The sequence below is a fragment of the Paramisgurnus dabryanus genome, chromosome 14, assembly GCF_030506205.2.
Source record: "Paramisgurnus dabryanus chromosome 14, PD_genome_1.1, whole genome shotgun sequence".
NCBI lineage: Eukaryota > Metazoa > Chordata > Actinopteri > Cypriniformes > Cobitidae > Paramisgurnus > Paramisgurnus dabryanus.
Genome location: NC_133350.1, coordinates 37,987,764 through 38,004,608, shown reverse-complemented (window position 1 = coordinate 38,004,608; position 16,845 = coordinate 37,987,764). Strand labels below are relative to the sequence as shown.

The 16,845-nt window shown below is 39.5% G+C and overlaps 1 protein-coding gene across 1 annotated transcript; it reads left to right on the top strand.

Moving 5' to 3' along the window:
- The first annotated feature begins 14,830 nt into the window (after window positions 1-14,830).
- LOC135758181 (uncharacterized) lies at window positions 14,831-15,634 on the top strand. Its single transcript, XM_065273043.2, has one exon. It carries the CDS (start codon window positions 14,831-14,833, stop codon window positions 15,485-15,487), a length of 657 nt encoding a protein of 218 aa, XP_065129115.2. The 3' UTR covers window positions 15,488-15,634.
- The last annotated feature ends 1,211 nt before the right edge of the window (window positions 15,635-16,845 follow it).

The following is a 16,845-nucleotide window of genomic DNA, read 5'->3' as shown; positions in this document are numbered from 1 at the left end:
TAGACAGTTTTGTGAGCAATATGAGACAAATAGGCCTTTTGTGTAAATAGAAAAAGTCTTTGAAGATCTTTGAATTCAGCTCATGAAAAATGGGGGCAAAAACAAAAGTGTTGCGTTTATACATTTGGTCAGAGTATATTACAAAGGGAAGCGGGTAACAGGCAAGTATATTTCAAAGGGAAAGGGGTAACAGGTAAGTACATGCACAGGTAAGTATATTCCAAAGGGAAAGGGGCAATGGGTTAGTATATCACAAGTATATTCAATTGTGTATTAACTTATGTTAAGAGATGTATCCTTACTGTAAAATCTTTTCAAACTTATATGAACTTACCTCCAATTTCATCAAGCGTTTTTCCTCATAGCTCATGCAGCTTTCCTTTCTCAAGGGCAAGAAGCAGCTTGGAAATTTTTGCACTCTGTATGGTGGCCTCAGAAAGACAGTAAAACTGTCTGTGCACTGTTATGTCGTGTCCCAAAAAGTCCGCCAGCTGATCCATTTCATTGTTCTTTCAATTTAATATCTGAGAAGTAGTTGCCATTTCTTTCTTCAGCAGTGTAGATCATAAAAAAATCTGATTTTTAGGCACCTCTGCAAACTTCCTAAGACATTAATGTCTCCTGTAGCATGTGAGGCAGTGAGGAACGGCAAATAAATACTAGTTCTTGTTGGGCACACCACACTGGAAATTCCAGGAAATTTTTAAGCTTCATTTTTAAATTCCTATTGAAAAGCACAATCTTGGTCAGCGTTGTTCTTGCAACATTGGAATAATTCTGTGGTGTTGCTGCCTTCTCCAGTGCTGTCTTTGGTGAGAGGAAGTTTCGTCGGTTTGTTGTATTTTAAATCACTAATTGTGTTAAAAGCACTGTGTGAAATGTATTCAGACCACTTGGCCCGATAAAGCTTTTAGAAAGCATCTGAGGACTTCACTAGGTTTTCACCTTCAGCCATAAGGGCATGGCAGTGAATTATGTCATTTACATTCAACACGGAGTGGCCGATTTTTAATACAAGACTTGGAGTCTTATAGGTGTTATTGTTCTTATCAAACCCTGCAGTTTCTTTCACAGCCTTAATAACATTCAGGAAATTTAATGGTTTAACCACATCCTCTAAAGTTAGGACTGGAGACCTCTTGCGCATTGTCTGTTAAAATCGGCCAAGCTGGCGGATTTTTTGCTGAATATAGTCGTGTTTTGAGGGATCATGTTCATGTTTACTGTAAAGGGAATCTGCAATCCGTTCTTTGCAATAGATGTTGAGTCTGTTATGTTTCCGGATGTTTTCTTTGCAGCTATTCCACTGATGTGACATATATCCATCATTGATGATTCTTTCTCTGCCAGAGCTGTAGATTTTTCCAATCTGCTTGGTGGTTCATCATCTTCCAAATGGGTTTTGAAGCTGGAACATATTCTGGATCATTATCTGATATATCCCCTTCACTTGTTTCAGTTTCATTCTAATTCAAAGTTCAAAGGCTGCATCGATCTGCTTCAGAGGACTTATTCCTTCAAAATATAGGAAATTATTCCTTTAAATATTCAGATATTTTTGGTCATATAAATATAACTAATACATTATTTCACACCTGTGAAAGGTCTACTTTTGTGTAAACTCATTACAGCAGCACTTTGTGCATTTGTAATAATAAATGAATACCAGTCACTAAAATGAACAAACTCACAAGAGATATATATTTAGAAAGCTTGAAGTGTTTATTAACCCTTGTGCCTTGTTCCAATTCACTACCCTTTCGTGTTGTTAGCGGCCAAAAAAGGCCACTAAATTAAACGGCTGTAAAAATGTATCAGATTAATATTTTTTTCAATTTTTTTTGCATAAATCTGTTAATCAACCTCAGAACTGATCAAAACTACCAAATGTTTCCAAAAATGTCATGATTTTAACTCTTTAATTGCCAAGCTCATAAGTGATGCCACTGATTTGAGAAAAAAAAAAACACAAAATCACTGATTTTCAATATAAAAAGTGATTGTGGACTGAATTTTTTTTCACCCTTTTCACAGTCTTGGGCATGCCAAAAATTGGTAAAAACATTGGCTTTGATGCATTTTTAGTTTTTGTGCAGCATCAGATTAAATTTTTTTCTCCCTCATTTATTGTTTGTGGCCATTTTTTCCCCATTGACTTCCATTATAACAACATTTTTTGATTGCAGAGCCATGACACCTTATTACCATGCATTTTTGATTCTTTGTGGTTTTAGTTTTTGCAAAGAGGTAAAATTTGTCATTTTTACTGTTGATCACCATGTGGCACAATTAACCCTTTAGTAGCCTGTGCAAAAAAAAAAGAGCTTGAATTCTGGATTGTACATTGAGTTATATGGACTATAACAGCATATTAGAGAGAGAGAGAGAGAGAGAGAGAGAGAGAGAGTGTGTGTGTGTGTGTGTGTGTGTGTGCGTGCGTGCGTGCGTGCGTGCGTGCGTGCGTGCGTGGGTTAGGGTTAGGGTCTGTGTGGAAAAATCTGTAAAAAATCTTCTCTTCATCAGATTTATTAACAACATTTATTATGAACCAAAATGCAAAAACAACTTCAAATAAACTGAACAATGAAGCAAGAGTAGAGGATGGATGGAGAACTAAACAATCAAACTAATTTTTTGGTGTGTATATGTGTACGTGTGTGTGTTCAGTCTTTTTAGCAGGACTTGCAGCATATTACTTGGTGCTCTCTGCAAGTGTGTCTACCACAACGGATACAAATGCTGACTGTTCTTTTTTTGGTTCTGTACACCACTTGCATGTTCCCCTCTTCACTCCTGAGCTGCTGGTGCCTGCTGGTGTCTGTGGATTTGTGTCTAGAGGGACAGCTACAGGAGACTAAATCCCTCTCACCAGTGCAGCACTAACTGGTGCGCGAGGGAGGTGCTCTCTCCTCAATACTAACACTAACCCTACACACACACACACACTCGTACACACACACACTCGTACACACACACTCGTACACACACAATGGTTTTATAGTCCATATAACTCAATGTACAGACCAGAATTTATGCTCTGTTTTTTTGCACAGGCTACTAAAGGGTTAATGGTGCCACATGGTGATCAACAGTAAAAATGACAAATTTTACCTCTTTGCAAAAGGAAAATGCACAAAGAATCAAGAATGCATGGTAATAAGGTGTCATGGCTCAGCAATCAAAAAATGTTGTTATAATGGAAGTCAATGGGGAAAAAATGGCCACAAACAATAAATGAGGGAGAAAATTTTTTTATCTGATGCTGCACAAAAACTAAAAATGCATCAAAGCCAATGTTTTTACCCATCTTTGGCATGCCCAAGACTGTAAAAAAGGTAAAAGAAAATCCAGTCCACAGTCACGTTTTATATTGAAAATCTGTCATTTTGTGTGTTTTTTTTCCCCAAATAAGTGACACTACTTATAAACTTGGCAATGAAAGAGTTAAAATCATGGAATTTTTGCAAACATTTGGTAGTTTTGATAAGTACTGAGGTTGATTAACAGATTTATGCAAAAAAAAATGTGAAAAAAATTTCGTCCGATAAATTTTTACAGCAGTTTAATTTAGTGGCCTTTTTTGGCCGCTAACAACACGTAAGGGTAGTAAATTTGCCCACGGTATATTGTTAAGTTTTTGAAAAATTTCAAAGCATTTTCTTAAAATATGTGTAAATATAAGATTTGTCACCAAAAATCATTCCATTTGCTGAAACACAGAGAAAGTTGTGGCCAAATTAAGACAAAAAAATTGCAAAAATGGCCAAAAATGGCCCCAACAACACATAAGGGTTAAATTATCAAAATGCTAGAAAAATATACATATTTCGTAATTGATATGGGACAAAACTGAGGCAGATGGTGAGTGAAAACTAGTTGCGCAGGGCAAATCCGCGAATTAATTTTCCCAAAGTGGCCTGAGGGGAGAAGTCCTCTGTGACGTTTTCTGAAAGGTGGGTTACGCTTGGCAGAACCGCTTGACTTCAGCTTCCAGGTCGGGCCAGTGGAAACGATGACGGATGCGTTGGGTGATGTTGGCTGCCAATCAGCAGAAAGAGGTGTTTAATTCCCGCCCCTGTGTAGAAATTGAATATATAGTTTATAAAAAATTTTACCCTTGAACGTAAAACAAAAAATTAAGCTTAATTCCTGTTTTTCGTATCTTGGAAAAAAATTGAAAAATGAAAAAGGTGCCGTTTTCTAATGTAAGAGGGGAAATATTAAATGAACATAATCCAGTCTTCAGAAGGGTTCGAATAATGCAGGCACACACAATGGTAAACATTACTTTGTGTAAAGTTTATTTCAGAGCGTTCGTTCCATGTCGACACCAGACCAACTACCCCACACAGCTCTCCACGCATGCGCCACCGCGCCAATACCATATGTATCCCCTAGATACCCAATAAACATTCAGAACAGTTGTCCCACTCATGCCTGTTTAAAAATTAAAATCTCACATTTTCCCCCCTTAGAAAAAGAAATGTCCTCATTTCCTGAACCAAAAAAAATTATAAATAAATAAATGAATAAAAATCTCACATATCACAATATTAACATAACATATAGTGAGGAGGAAAAACAGGCTGGAGAACAATAGAATAACAGGCTTACATCTGAAAATAATGTGAACAAAACAAGTTAGTTTTTTTTTCAACAACTACAACACAATACTTCAATTATGTTTCCACAAAAATGCATGAAGAAACAGATTACACTAACTGTGAAAAAAATATCTATGTCCTCTCATACATTTACAAAACATGTCAACATTTTAAAATGGATAGAAAAGAAAGTTAAGTAAATGAAACCATTACATTAGCATGTTTTAAGCAATAACCAATGACAACCTCAACATGAAAACTTTCTAGGCCGTTTGATAACACGTCCTGACGTGTAACTACACCATCTGATGAACTGTGTTCCCTAACTGAAGGAGATGCACTTTCCATCAATTGAGGTCGCTGTGTTTCTGGTTGATGAACAGCAGGCATTCGCCCTGAAGGCCTTCGTGCATGAGGGACAGAAGGTAAGATTTGAGTCTTGTTCGCACCACCCTCAGGTCCTACTAAAGTCCACGGAAGAGACCCTGACAAGGCAGTGTAGGTGGTGTTTGCTCTTTGAGCCCCTTTATCAACACCCTGACCAACACATGTGGAGGAGTTCACAGGTGTATTCCAATCAGACCTGTAAGGCTTTAAGAGGTCATAATGGACCAGTTTTGTTCCTGCTTTACCAGTCCTGAGGTCTAACACTGTGTAAATTATGCCCTCCATATCAACAGAAATGACCTCATAAGGTCCTGTCCATTTTGGATCCAATTTCTTTATTTGGGTAGTGGGATCAGTCATCCACACCCTGTCTCTGACTTTAAATGGCTGAAATCTGGCATGTCTATTGAAATAATACTCACGCCTAAGTGTCTGATCTGCCCCATTATTGAGTACTTCTTGAAACACCGTTGTCATCCGACTGGCTAAAGCAGACCCATAGGTCTGTGGAGTATCCAAGGTAGCACCTAAGGGAGAATCAATTTGTACATGCACAGGTAAACGGGGCTCTCGGCCATGAACTAAGAAAAAAGGTGAATAACCAGTGCTGGAATGGGGTGTAGCATTAAAGGATAGTACAACTGCAGGCAGGTATTGATCCCATTCGCCATCTCTGTGAAATAGAACTTTAGCCAACTGATCCTTCAACGTCCGATTGAATCTCTCTACCATTCCATTACCACGTGGATGATAAGGAGTGGTTCTTTTCTTTTTTATGTTTAGTCTCTGACAAATGTCCTGAAAAATCGGTGACTCGTAATGACGGCCCTAATCTGAAAATAATTCCTTTGGGACACCATGCTCAGGTATATATTGTTCACAAAACAGCTGTGCAACTGTACTGCCTTTTTGATCCACCATTGTATATGCATTGACATACCTAGTAAAATGATCTTGCACTACCAACACATATCGATTTCCTTTGGAAGTTGCAGGCATTTCAGTAATATCAGTGCACACAAACTGAAATGGTCTAACAACAGTAATAGACTGGAGAGGTGCCTGCCAATGAGGAACAGGGTTTCTCCTGGACTCGCCATCAACACATGACTCACAATATTGCTCAATAACACTCCTCATTCCTGGCCAAAAACACAAATTCTGGGCTCTCTTGAGTGTGCGCTCAGCACTATAGTGTCCAGCACATGGATCCCCAAGCAAATCATGTAAAGTGTCTTGAATGAGGGCATCAGGAATAATCACTTGGTAAATTTCAGGTTTACCAGGAGCAGTACGAGCTGTACGGCAGAGCACTTCGCCCTTCAACACCATATGTGAAAACTGCCACCAGAAATGTCTAATTTTCCCATATACATGTCTAAGATTAGGTCTCTTTTGGTTCTGAACCCAATCATACACCTCTGAAAGAATATGGTCTGTTTTCTGGTACAGGGAAATGTCTTTTACATCACTACATAAAGCAGCATGCCATATATTTCCATCACCCTCAGTGCTTGTGACAGTATTATCATGTTTAGTTAAGCAAATCTGAGACTGCAGACGAGACGGAGTATCTGTACAACTAATAAAACAGCTTCCTGAGAGTTGACCGGCAAGTTTTCCGTTTGAACAGACACATTCTTTGTAAGAGGGTCTTGTACCTTCTGCAAAACTACAGGAATTCTCGACATAGCATCCGCATTGTTGTGTCTCTTGCCCTCTTTGTGTACAATCACCCACTCATATGGGTCCAATTTCATAGCACACCAACCTCTATGCCCTGTGGGGTCAATGTGAACATTCAACTTCCCAAGACCCACAAGAGGTTTGTGATCTGTGACTATGGTAAAGGGGCAGTTACTCAGGTAATGACAAAAATGCCTGAAAGACCAAACTATTGCCCACAATTCCTTGTCATATGTAGACCATTTTTGTTCAGTAGGAGACAGTACATGGCTAGCATATGCCACAACACGTTCTGTGCCATTCTGCATTTGAGATAAAACAGCATCAATGGCAGCATTAGATGCGTCAGTACTCAACATGAATGGCTGATCAAAATTGGGAAATGCCATGACATGAGGTGATGTTAGAGCATCTTTAAGCTGCTGAAATGCAGCTGAGCAGTCATCCGTCCATTCAAAGGCAACATTCTTATGTGTAAGTCTGTGTAAAGGTTGAGCTTTAAAGGCATAATTCTTCACAAAACGCCTATAATAACTACATAATCCAAGAAATGCTCGGACCTCAGTGGGAGATCGAGGTGTTGGCCAATCTCTTACCCGCTGACTATGATCTGGGTCGAGGGCCAACCCATCCTTTGACACAATGTGAGCCATGTACTTTACAGACACTTTGCAAAACGGACATTTTTTAGGGTGAAGTTTAAGACCTGCTTCCCTGAACCTTACAAAAATGTCTGTGGGATTCTTCAGATGATCATCAAAGTCTTTTCCCATACAAATGATGTCATCTAAATAAATGACACACTTCGTCCAATGCAGACCTCTAAGAACCAGTTCCATCAACTGTTGAAATGTGGGCAGACTGTTCTTGAGGCCCATAGGCATAACCTTAAATTGGTATAAGCCATCACCTGTAGTGAAGGCTGTTTTTGGTCTGTCACCCGGGTCTAACTCCACCTGCCAATAACCAGAAGACATGTCCATGGTAGAAAAATAATAAGACCCTGATAATGCATCAAGACTGTCATCCACCCGAGGTAATGGGTGTGCATCTGTAATAGTCACAGAGTTCAGTTTGCGGTAATCTACGCAAAATCTGTATGTGTTGTCTTTTTTCTTTACTATGACTACAGGACTTGACCATGGGCTATCACTGTCCTCAACCACATCTTGTGCTTTAAGATTTTCCACCTGACGGTGAATTTCTGCCTTTATAGCAGGGGAGGTCCTGTGTGCCCTACTGCGAAATAGGAGTGTCATCTCTAGTCCTGATTTTGTGAGTGACCACACTGGTCCTACCATAGTCATAGGTATGTTGACTGAAAACATCAGAGAAAGAGGTTAGCGATTCTTTTAGAAATATCTGGCGGCATCGACAACATGGGCACTGACATTGAGCTAGACACACCAGCTTCCCTTATGTTAACTTTATTCACACATTTGTCAACAACTACATAATCATCCTGTTCAGCCTCAGAAACAGAATAAAATGTACCAATTTGTGTGCCACTGTGAAGGGAAATGTCATCAGAAGAAGGATTTACCACTTTCACAAAAATTGAACCATTAACAGCTTTAGTAACAGTCCACGCAAATCCTACTTTGGAGTCCTCATGAGAATGAGGCTCAAACACACATGTGTAACCATTAGGCAAAAATCCCTTACGAGGTGGTGAAAGTTTGGCTGAAATTACAGTCTCTGAAAAAGAAGGAACAACCATAGTGGTAGACACTGCAACACCCTTGAGTTTAGGAACATGCTGGTTAGCATTTAAAAATGGTATGGTGTCCCCACCTATTTGAATAGACTTTTCCTTGGTGTTTACCATAATCTTGTGAGCAGACAAAAAGTCCCGACCTAATATAATTGGCTTTGAACAGTTTCTGATCACTTGAAATGAATGTGACACCGTATGCAGTCCCAATGTTACATTTGCTGACAATGTACCAACAGAATCTAAAGCATCCCCAGAAATAGATGTTAGAGGTATGAACTGCTTCACTAATGGTCTTTGACGTACACTTGCAGTAGACATTCTGAAATCTTCACTGATAAGAGAAACATCAGCACCACTGTCTACAAATGCATGAACTAATGTGTCTTCAATTACGATAGGTACATATTGAGTCATAACATCAACTGAATCAGAACTCACTTGGTGCTCACCAGTGTCACTAGGGGGCCTGACTTCATCAGCAGTTGTCAATCGGCCCTCGTTGTCAACTACTTGTAGTTTCCCTGGTGTTCATAAGCACGCGAAGGAGACTGAAAACGTACATGCCCTGGACTTGGTGATCGGCGACTCTGTCGTTTAGTCGAGTAGTCATCCAGTGAGCGGTCACTCGGCCCACGCTCACTACGTGCTGAGCGTTCTAGCAATGCTCGATTTTCGCTGTCATGTGATCTTCTGGGACTCTGAGCGACGTAGTCATCATGTCTGCCTATTGGCATACCTCTGCCTGCTGATCTCGAGTTGGAGCTGATCCACTCTATCTGACAAACTCTCCAAGGTCCTCCGTAGTTTTATGAAGTCACCTGATGTAGCTGAATGGACTGCAGGGGGGGGGGGGCGTAGTTGCAGGAGTGCAAGGAGAGGCAGGTAAAGTCTGCTGAAGCACGTTAAAGGTAGAGCCACTGAAGGGTCCTGCTGTGTGTGAAGTCCACTGTTGTGAGTATTATGGTAGCACGACTTTGCTGGCTTGATGTGCTTGTTCAATCTGAAGAGCAAAATTAAGAGCAGCCTCCAATGTGTTCACACCTTGTTCATGTATGCGAAGCTGGAAGTAAGGTTCAATTCCAGCAATAAAACGCCTGAATTTTTCTCCATTCTTAGCATTAGCTTCATAAGTGGGAAAAGCCTCATCCACTAAACGCCTAATTTCAGCAGCAAAAACATGGAGAGCTTACCCAGGCAGTTATGTGCGGGCATTAACATAACGTTGAAATGTGGACAGGTAAACGCTTTGGCCAAAAACTATGGAGCGAATTTTGTGCCAAAATTTTACAAACAAATACAGCATTTTGCAAACAAACTCAATCTGCTTTGCAAAGGGAAAACTTGACTCGCAAACAAACAGAAAACGCTTTGCAAATAATAAAGGCAATTTGAGAGAAAATGCAGAGGTGTTACAAATATGTACTGTGTTTTGTAAATGTGACCATGATTTTTTCACAAATGTGACCATGATTTTTTCACAAATGTGACCATGATTTTCTCACAAATGGGACCATGATTTTCTCACAAATGTGACCATGATTTTCTCACAAATGGGACCATGATTTTCTCACAAATGGGACCATGATTTTCTCACAAATGGGACCATGCAATCCAGAACAGCAGATGGCGCTGTTTCAACTTTTTCAGGCATTGGAAAAAAGCCCAGGGGAAAAGCCCTGAATTTTAACATACATATCACCCCTGACAGTGGCAGCAACTGAATAAAGACATTTCATTTGTCGGGCTTCATTCTGTTAATCTCACTGATTTTATTGTAAGTGTTAATAATAATAAATGTTTGTTAATAGTAAACAAATTCTGTGTGTCAAGACAATGAATTCAACTTACAATGCTTATCAAAAGATGCAGGATAATAAATGAAACTCTTTGGAGAAAGAGTGTGGTAGGGACATAATAAACCCAACATCGGCTGTCTGGACAGAGTGGCCAGTTCAAGCAACAGTAACCAACCAACCAGGATCATAGTCATTTGAGCACTCTGAACAAGATAAACTTCTACAAAATGTTAATCCTTTTAAAGTTGGTCTTATCTTGTCAGGCTAGGAGGACCAGTTTAAACCAGCTTCTTTCACAATAGCCAAGCTGGCAAAGCTTCCAGCCTAGTCAAGCTGGTTTGGGCTGGTGTGATCAGCCTGACCAGCTACAGTATAAAAGCAAAAATCCTTCTAATACTAGCTTAAGCTAAAACCAGGCTGGAACACCATCTTAACACTCTGGGGTCGGCTGCGGCGCGGGCGCCGCAAACTCTTTATTTTTCAATCACTCCCCAAAGAGACTAAGATAACTCTGCTGATTTTGGACATACAGATATGATTTATACATCATTTAAAACGTTAAAGTGTCTAGTTTTTTTCTGTCCACTCCCAATAAAAACAGAATGTTGTGCTTTTCGCAAAGAATTAAGAAAATAAACATGATGCGCGTTTTGTTCTCTCTCCCTAAGTGAATTCCTTTCTGAAACACGTCAGAAAAATGAACTGTAACTTAACGAATACTTGTCATACAAACAAAAGATAAATTTCTACATAATGCTTCGAATGTCTGCTTTTAAATGATGTAAGTGAAATCGAAAACAAATATTGTAATTAGTTGTTAACTGTATTAGAAGAGAGAGATGTACCGTCTTTCTTCTGTTGCTTCATTATCTATAATGAGCCACGCCCCGCTCCATTGAAGAGAAGAGCAGAGATCATCCATATTCATTAATCAACCTCACAGTCAATGGACATTGACGTCCAAACTCACACACAAACATACGATGCCTCATATTTGACGCACTTTGTGGTGTTCTTATAAAAGATGCAAGTGTGTGTGCTTCGACGGTGTGACGCGATGTACAAATGCACACACAAAGACACGATGCCTCATTTGACGCGCTTTTTGGTATTCTTATAAAAGACGATTGCAAACATCACATCTACTTGGTTACTCTCGCCTAGTAAATAAAAGTTATCTCCATGCGCTTATGTTTTCTTTGTGCTTCCGTCAGACGTGATCAACGGCCAAACGCATACACAAACACACAGGGCTCTATCTTACACCCGGCGCAATGCAGCGCAAAGCGCGACGCAAGTGTCTTTCGCTAGTTTCCACCCTAATTTTCACGTTTAGCGCCGCGTTGTTTAAATAGCAAATGCATTTGCGCCCCCTTTTGCGCCCATGGGCGTTCTGGTCTAAAAACGAGGTGTGTTCAGGCGCATTGTTGGCGCGTTGCTATTTTGAGGCAACTAAAATAGACTACGCCATTGACCAACAAAAACCTGGTCTAAAGTCTAAAGTCAATGGCGCAATGTGTTTTATGTTATTTAAAGAGCGCATTAGTAAAATGCGCCTATAAACGGGAGGACAACGCAGGTTTGCTTATCACAAAGTACATGAATGCGCAGCAGCACAAAAATGCTTTTAAATATGAAAGATTAAAGGATTGAATGTAAAAGATTATTATTGAGTCTCTTGGACATAAATGAGGACTAATTGTGAGACGTTAGAAGGCGCAAAGAGTTGCTTCAGCTGCTGCCTGGTAAGTAAATAAATGCTTTGCTTTAAACAAATGCATCTGTTTTTAAATGTTTTTTTACTGCTACCTCACGGATTTATTGTATATGATGACTCTGTACCTGTGGATATGGTGAGATGAGAAACATTTTTAAGTCATGCTTAAAAAAACTCTTTGCTAAAAAAAAAACGCTGTCCAAAGTGCTGAAACGTGAGGAGACGGGATCTTCTTCCTCCGCTTAGTTTTTCAGTTTACAAAGTCCGTCATCTAAATAGGGATTAGACATAACGCCAGCGCAACTGGCTTTTAAAGGGGATGAGAGCTGTGACTCTCATTGGTTTACTGCACGTTACGCCCAAAATACTCCCATTACAATAGGACCTACCCTATTCGACCATGCGCTCGGCGCAAAAACCATTTTTCCCGTTGTTAAATTAGCAAAAGTGGATTCGGACACGCCCATTTAGACGTTGCGCTGTGCGCTTTAGACAATGCGCTTAGATCGTTAAAATAGGGCCCACAATCATATTTGACGCACTTTGTATTAAGACGCATCTAAACACATCTAAAACCCAGTTTATTCGCGTATATCTCTGCACAGTAAGTTTATTTAATGCAGGATCATGCATGTGAAGGCATTTCTTTTGTCTTGCTTTCACAAACAAACACTTAACAATAATGGCATCTTCACATTCCTGCCTAAAGGCTCATTATGCAGCTCATTATGCAAGTGTATTGTTCTTCAGCAGTGTATTGTCAATCACAGATTATTCAAGAGCTTCCAGCCTCCTTGCATATTGCCTTCCTAACCAAAAAGTGACTTTGAAATTGTAAATCAATATATTGTGTTATGTGAAGGAGTAAGCAGAATGATTTTCACATCATTTTAAAGAAAAAACTCTAGACTACTAGATCCTGCTTTGAAAAGTTTTAGGAAAACATGTTTAGAATGAGTTTTGTGGACTTATATCAGTCACTTAAATTTTTTTCTTTTTCAAAAACCACGCATAAACATTTTTCTCTCAAAAATACAAACATGTACATACATGTTAATCATATAATATAGTAGCCCAGTTTGTGCTGAATGCAGTGTTATAAGACTTTTGCCATTATTATGTTTTTAAGCAACTGAAAAAAGCACAAATGTCAGTGCAGGTCAAAACTTCTCCAGGGCCCTAAAAACCCCTTAGACCCCAGAGGGTTAAACCAGTCAACCAGCATAGGCTGGTATTAGCTGTTATTTTTCTGCAGGGGATATAATACATTTTATTTATAATGCACTTTCTAAAACTCAAAGCACCATAATATATGAGATTCTCAGGAACATACACATACAAAAGTAAACAAGTTAGTAATAATCATTTTGCAATAGTAAGCTATTTTAAAAGGATAAGTCTTTAAGTATCACTTAAAACAGTCCAGTGATGGTGAGTTTCTTATCACCAAAAGAAGAGAATTTAGAGAATCAGACGGGGTATAGGGATTGACAATTGCAAATGTATAGAATTCAGATGGAATTCAATGTCTTTACACACAGAATGTGTTTACTATTAACAGACATTAATTATTATCAACACTTTCAATAAATCCAGAGATTAACAACATGAACCACGAAAAATTAATTTAGTCTTCATTCAGTTGCTGGCACTGTCCGGGGTGATATGTAAGTTAAAATTCAGGGCTTTTCAGGGAGACTAGTTGAAAATGCCTAATAAGATTGAAACAGCGCCATCTGCTGTTTTGGATTGCATGGTCCCGTTTGTGAGAAAATCATGGTCCCGTTTGTGAGAAAATCATGGTCCCATTTGTGAGAAAATCATGGTCCCATTTGTGAGAAAATCATGGTCACATTTGTGAGAAAATCATGGTCACATTTGTGAGAAAATCATGGTCACATTTGTGAGAAAATCATGGTCCCATTTGTGAGAAAATCATGGTCACATTTGTGAAAAAATCATGGTCATATTTACAAAACACAGTACATATTTGTAACACCTCTGCATTTTCTCTCAAATTGCCTTTATTATTTGCAAAGTTTTTTCTGTAAGTTTGCGAGTCAAGTTTTCCCTTTGCAAAGCAGATTGAGTTTGTTTGCAAAATGCCAAATTTGTTTGTAAAATTATGGCACAAAATTCGCTCCATAAAAAACATCTTTCATTTTCTCTTTTACAAGTTTATAGTCTTTCTTTGGACGCTGAGAGAGAGCGACGAGGAGTCGCAAGCCCGAAGCTCCGTTGAGCTTAGCAGCTAAATCCTATTTCTTCACTATCTTATTCCTATCTATATAATATAACTTATTGCTTATCTTAGGAATACTTCACCTTGACGATTACTGAATTGTATTACTAAGCGAAACGATTTTATCACTTGTAAACACCCAGTGTTAGCATATAGCCCGCTAGCATCACCACTCGGTGCAGGTTAAAGCTAGCATTTCTTACCGTCTGTTTACTTAAACCTGCCTTCGTTGGCGATCTAATGGCGGATTCATACGATGTATGCTTTTCTGACCTGTCCACACCAGATCGGGAAGCTGTGAAGGAGGTGCTGCCCGGCCTTCGCAGAGTCAGCATACCTCACATCACCCTGACCACAGACGCTCGTAGGCGGCCGAGGCATGCTGCGAGCCAGCACCCGTCTCGATGCAGCTTCACGGACCGCGTTGGGGCTAACGGAGACGCCATCGCCCAGCATGAAAACGGTAAGACTCCGCTTGTCATTGTAACCTGCACTACTTCCCACATGTACAGTTTAGCTTCTTCCGTCAGCATAGAGGGGTTTACATGTGCTAAGTGTATTGAAGTAGTAAGGCTGACGGAGAAGGTTGCAGAACTAGAATCGCGCATCCGAACGCTAGTTGAGGACAGTAAGACCGCGTATGTTAATGTTACAAACACTGTTTCGGGTGCGCCTAGTGTTATGCGTAATACACCTGGCTCGGTTCCGACTTCAGAGTCAAGGCGGCTGACTAACTGGGTGACTGTCAGGCGGCATAGTCGCATTCGTCACCCAAATCACGCTCCTGTTTTAATATCAAACAGATTTTCTCCACTCAGCAATACACCGGCTGAGACGTCTGTTAAAAGTGCCCTGGTTATTGGAGATTCGATACTCAGGAACGTTGACATTGAGGCACCAGCCACCATAGTCGATTGTATACCGGGAGCCAGAGCATCTGACATTAGATCAAAACTTAAAGTGCTGGCTAATGCTAAACGTAAGTTTTCTAAGATTGTTATTCACGCCGGCATGAATGACACCAGACTCCGCCAGTCGGAGACCACCAAAGATACTATTAAAGAGGTGTGTGAAATTGCAAAAACAATGTCAGACAATGTAATTTGCTCTGGTCCCCTCCCCGCCTACCGGGGGGATGAAACTTACAGTAGATTAGTGTCTCTTCATGGCTGGATGTCAAAGTGGTGCCCTCAGCATAACGTAGGGTTTATAGACAATTGGAAGCATTTCTGGGGAAGACCTGACCTGCTAAAGAGAGATGGCCTCCATCCGTCTCTGGAAGGAAGTGCTATACTCTCTAGAAATCTGACCAATAGTCTTACTTTTGATATTGTCTGACTATCCAGGGCCCAGGTCAGGAAACAGACAGATCGGCTTACCCGTCAGTCTGTTAGCTGCCTTGACATGTCAAGATCACATATATCCCAGCACATAGAGCCTTTTTTACCAGAGTACCAACACATCTCGACTGTGTCTGTTCCTCGAACAAATAAATTTAATTATTTTGAAATAATACTGTTAAAAGCACCAATTATGCTAATAAATTAGCACGTTAGCACGTTATTGTAATATCCCATAGTACATACATGTTATTAAAACTTGAACTAATGCACTGTGAGTCTTATAAATTGCTTACATACCTCACCGATTTCTGCATGTCTGGAAAACGCTCGGTTTAGTTCCTGTCTCCGCCTCCCAAAATGTCTAGTGTATTCGGATTGGTCCGATGACTACTCAACTGTTATTGGTCAACTGGGTTCGGCGTGTGTTTGAAAGGTTACGCCCCTGACTACGCGTGGATTTTCCGGTTCTGACTGAGAGTCACAGGCAACGTAAACAAGCGCTATATTTCTCTATAAACGATGGTGTCTGTACTGCCTTACCACTTCAAGCTCGATCCAGAGAGTTCAGACGGCCGTTACGATGTAAACGATCTCCGTCAATGAACGCGATTGGATTTAACTTTTTTAGGTGTCCTTAGCTCTGCCAGAATGCTAAACGAAGACGAAAATGTGTTGCAAAGACATCCAAAAGGTAATTATAACGTACTACATTACTTTGCAAACTATATGGAAACACCAAATGTAGCACATAGAAGGTTTTATTTGAAATGATTATAAAACTATTTCACTTATTAACATTATTTTACTATAGTAAACTTTATTATAAAAGACCGCTTACATACTATATTACTGTGCAAACTATATGGAAACACCAAATGTAGCACATAGAAAGTATTTGTTGAAATGATTATAAAACTATTTCACTTATTAACATTATTTTACTATTGTAAACTTTATTATAAAAGACTGTTACATACTATATTACTGTGCAAACTATATGGAAACACCAAATGTAGCACAAAGAAAGTATTAATTGAAATGAATGTTCTACATTATTTCACTATGGTAAAGTTTATTATGAAAAACTGGTTACTTATAAGTGCTATGTTTTTACTTATTAGGTTTTAAGGAGAATGCAACGTGTTCCAGGGCCTCTTACCTGCGTGATTCATCATCCAGGTTTTGCACAAATTGTCTAAATCCCTACACACAGAACATTTATTGTACCGACTATAAGCCTTTGAGGTGCAGGACTAGAGTAAGTTTTATTACATTTTTAAACCAATAACACTAAAGTATCATTATAGTAACAAAGTACCCAAAAGAACAAAAGATGCAACTTTAAAGAAAATA

Excerpts from the sequence above, each read along its gene's own strand:
- LOC135758181 (XM_065273043.2), top strand. The coding sequence starts at position 14,831 with ATGCGTAATACACCTGGCTCGGTTCCGACTTCAGAGTCAAGGCGGCTG.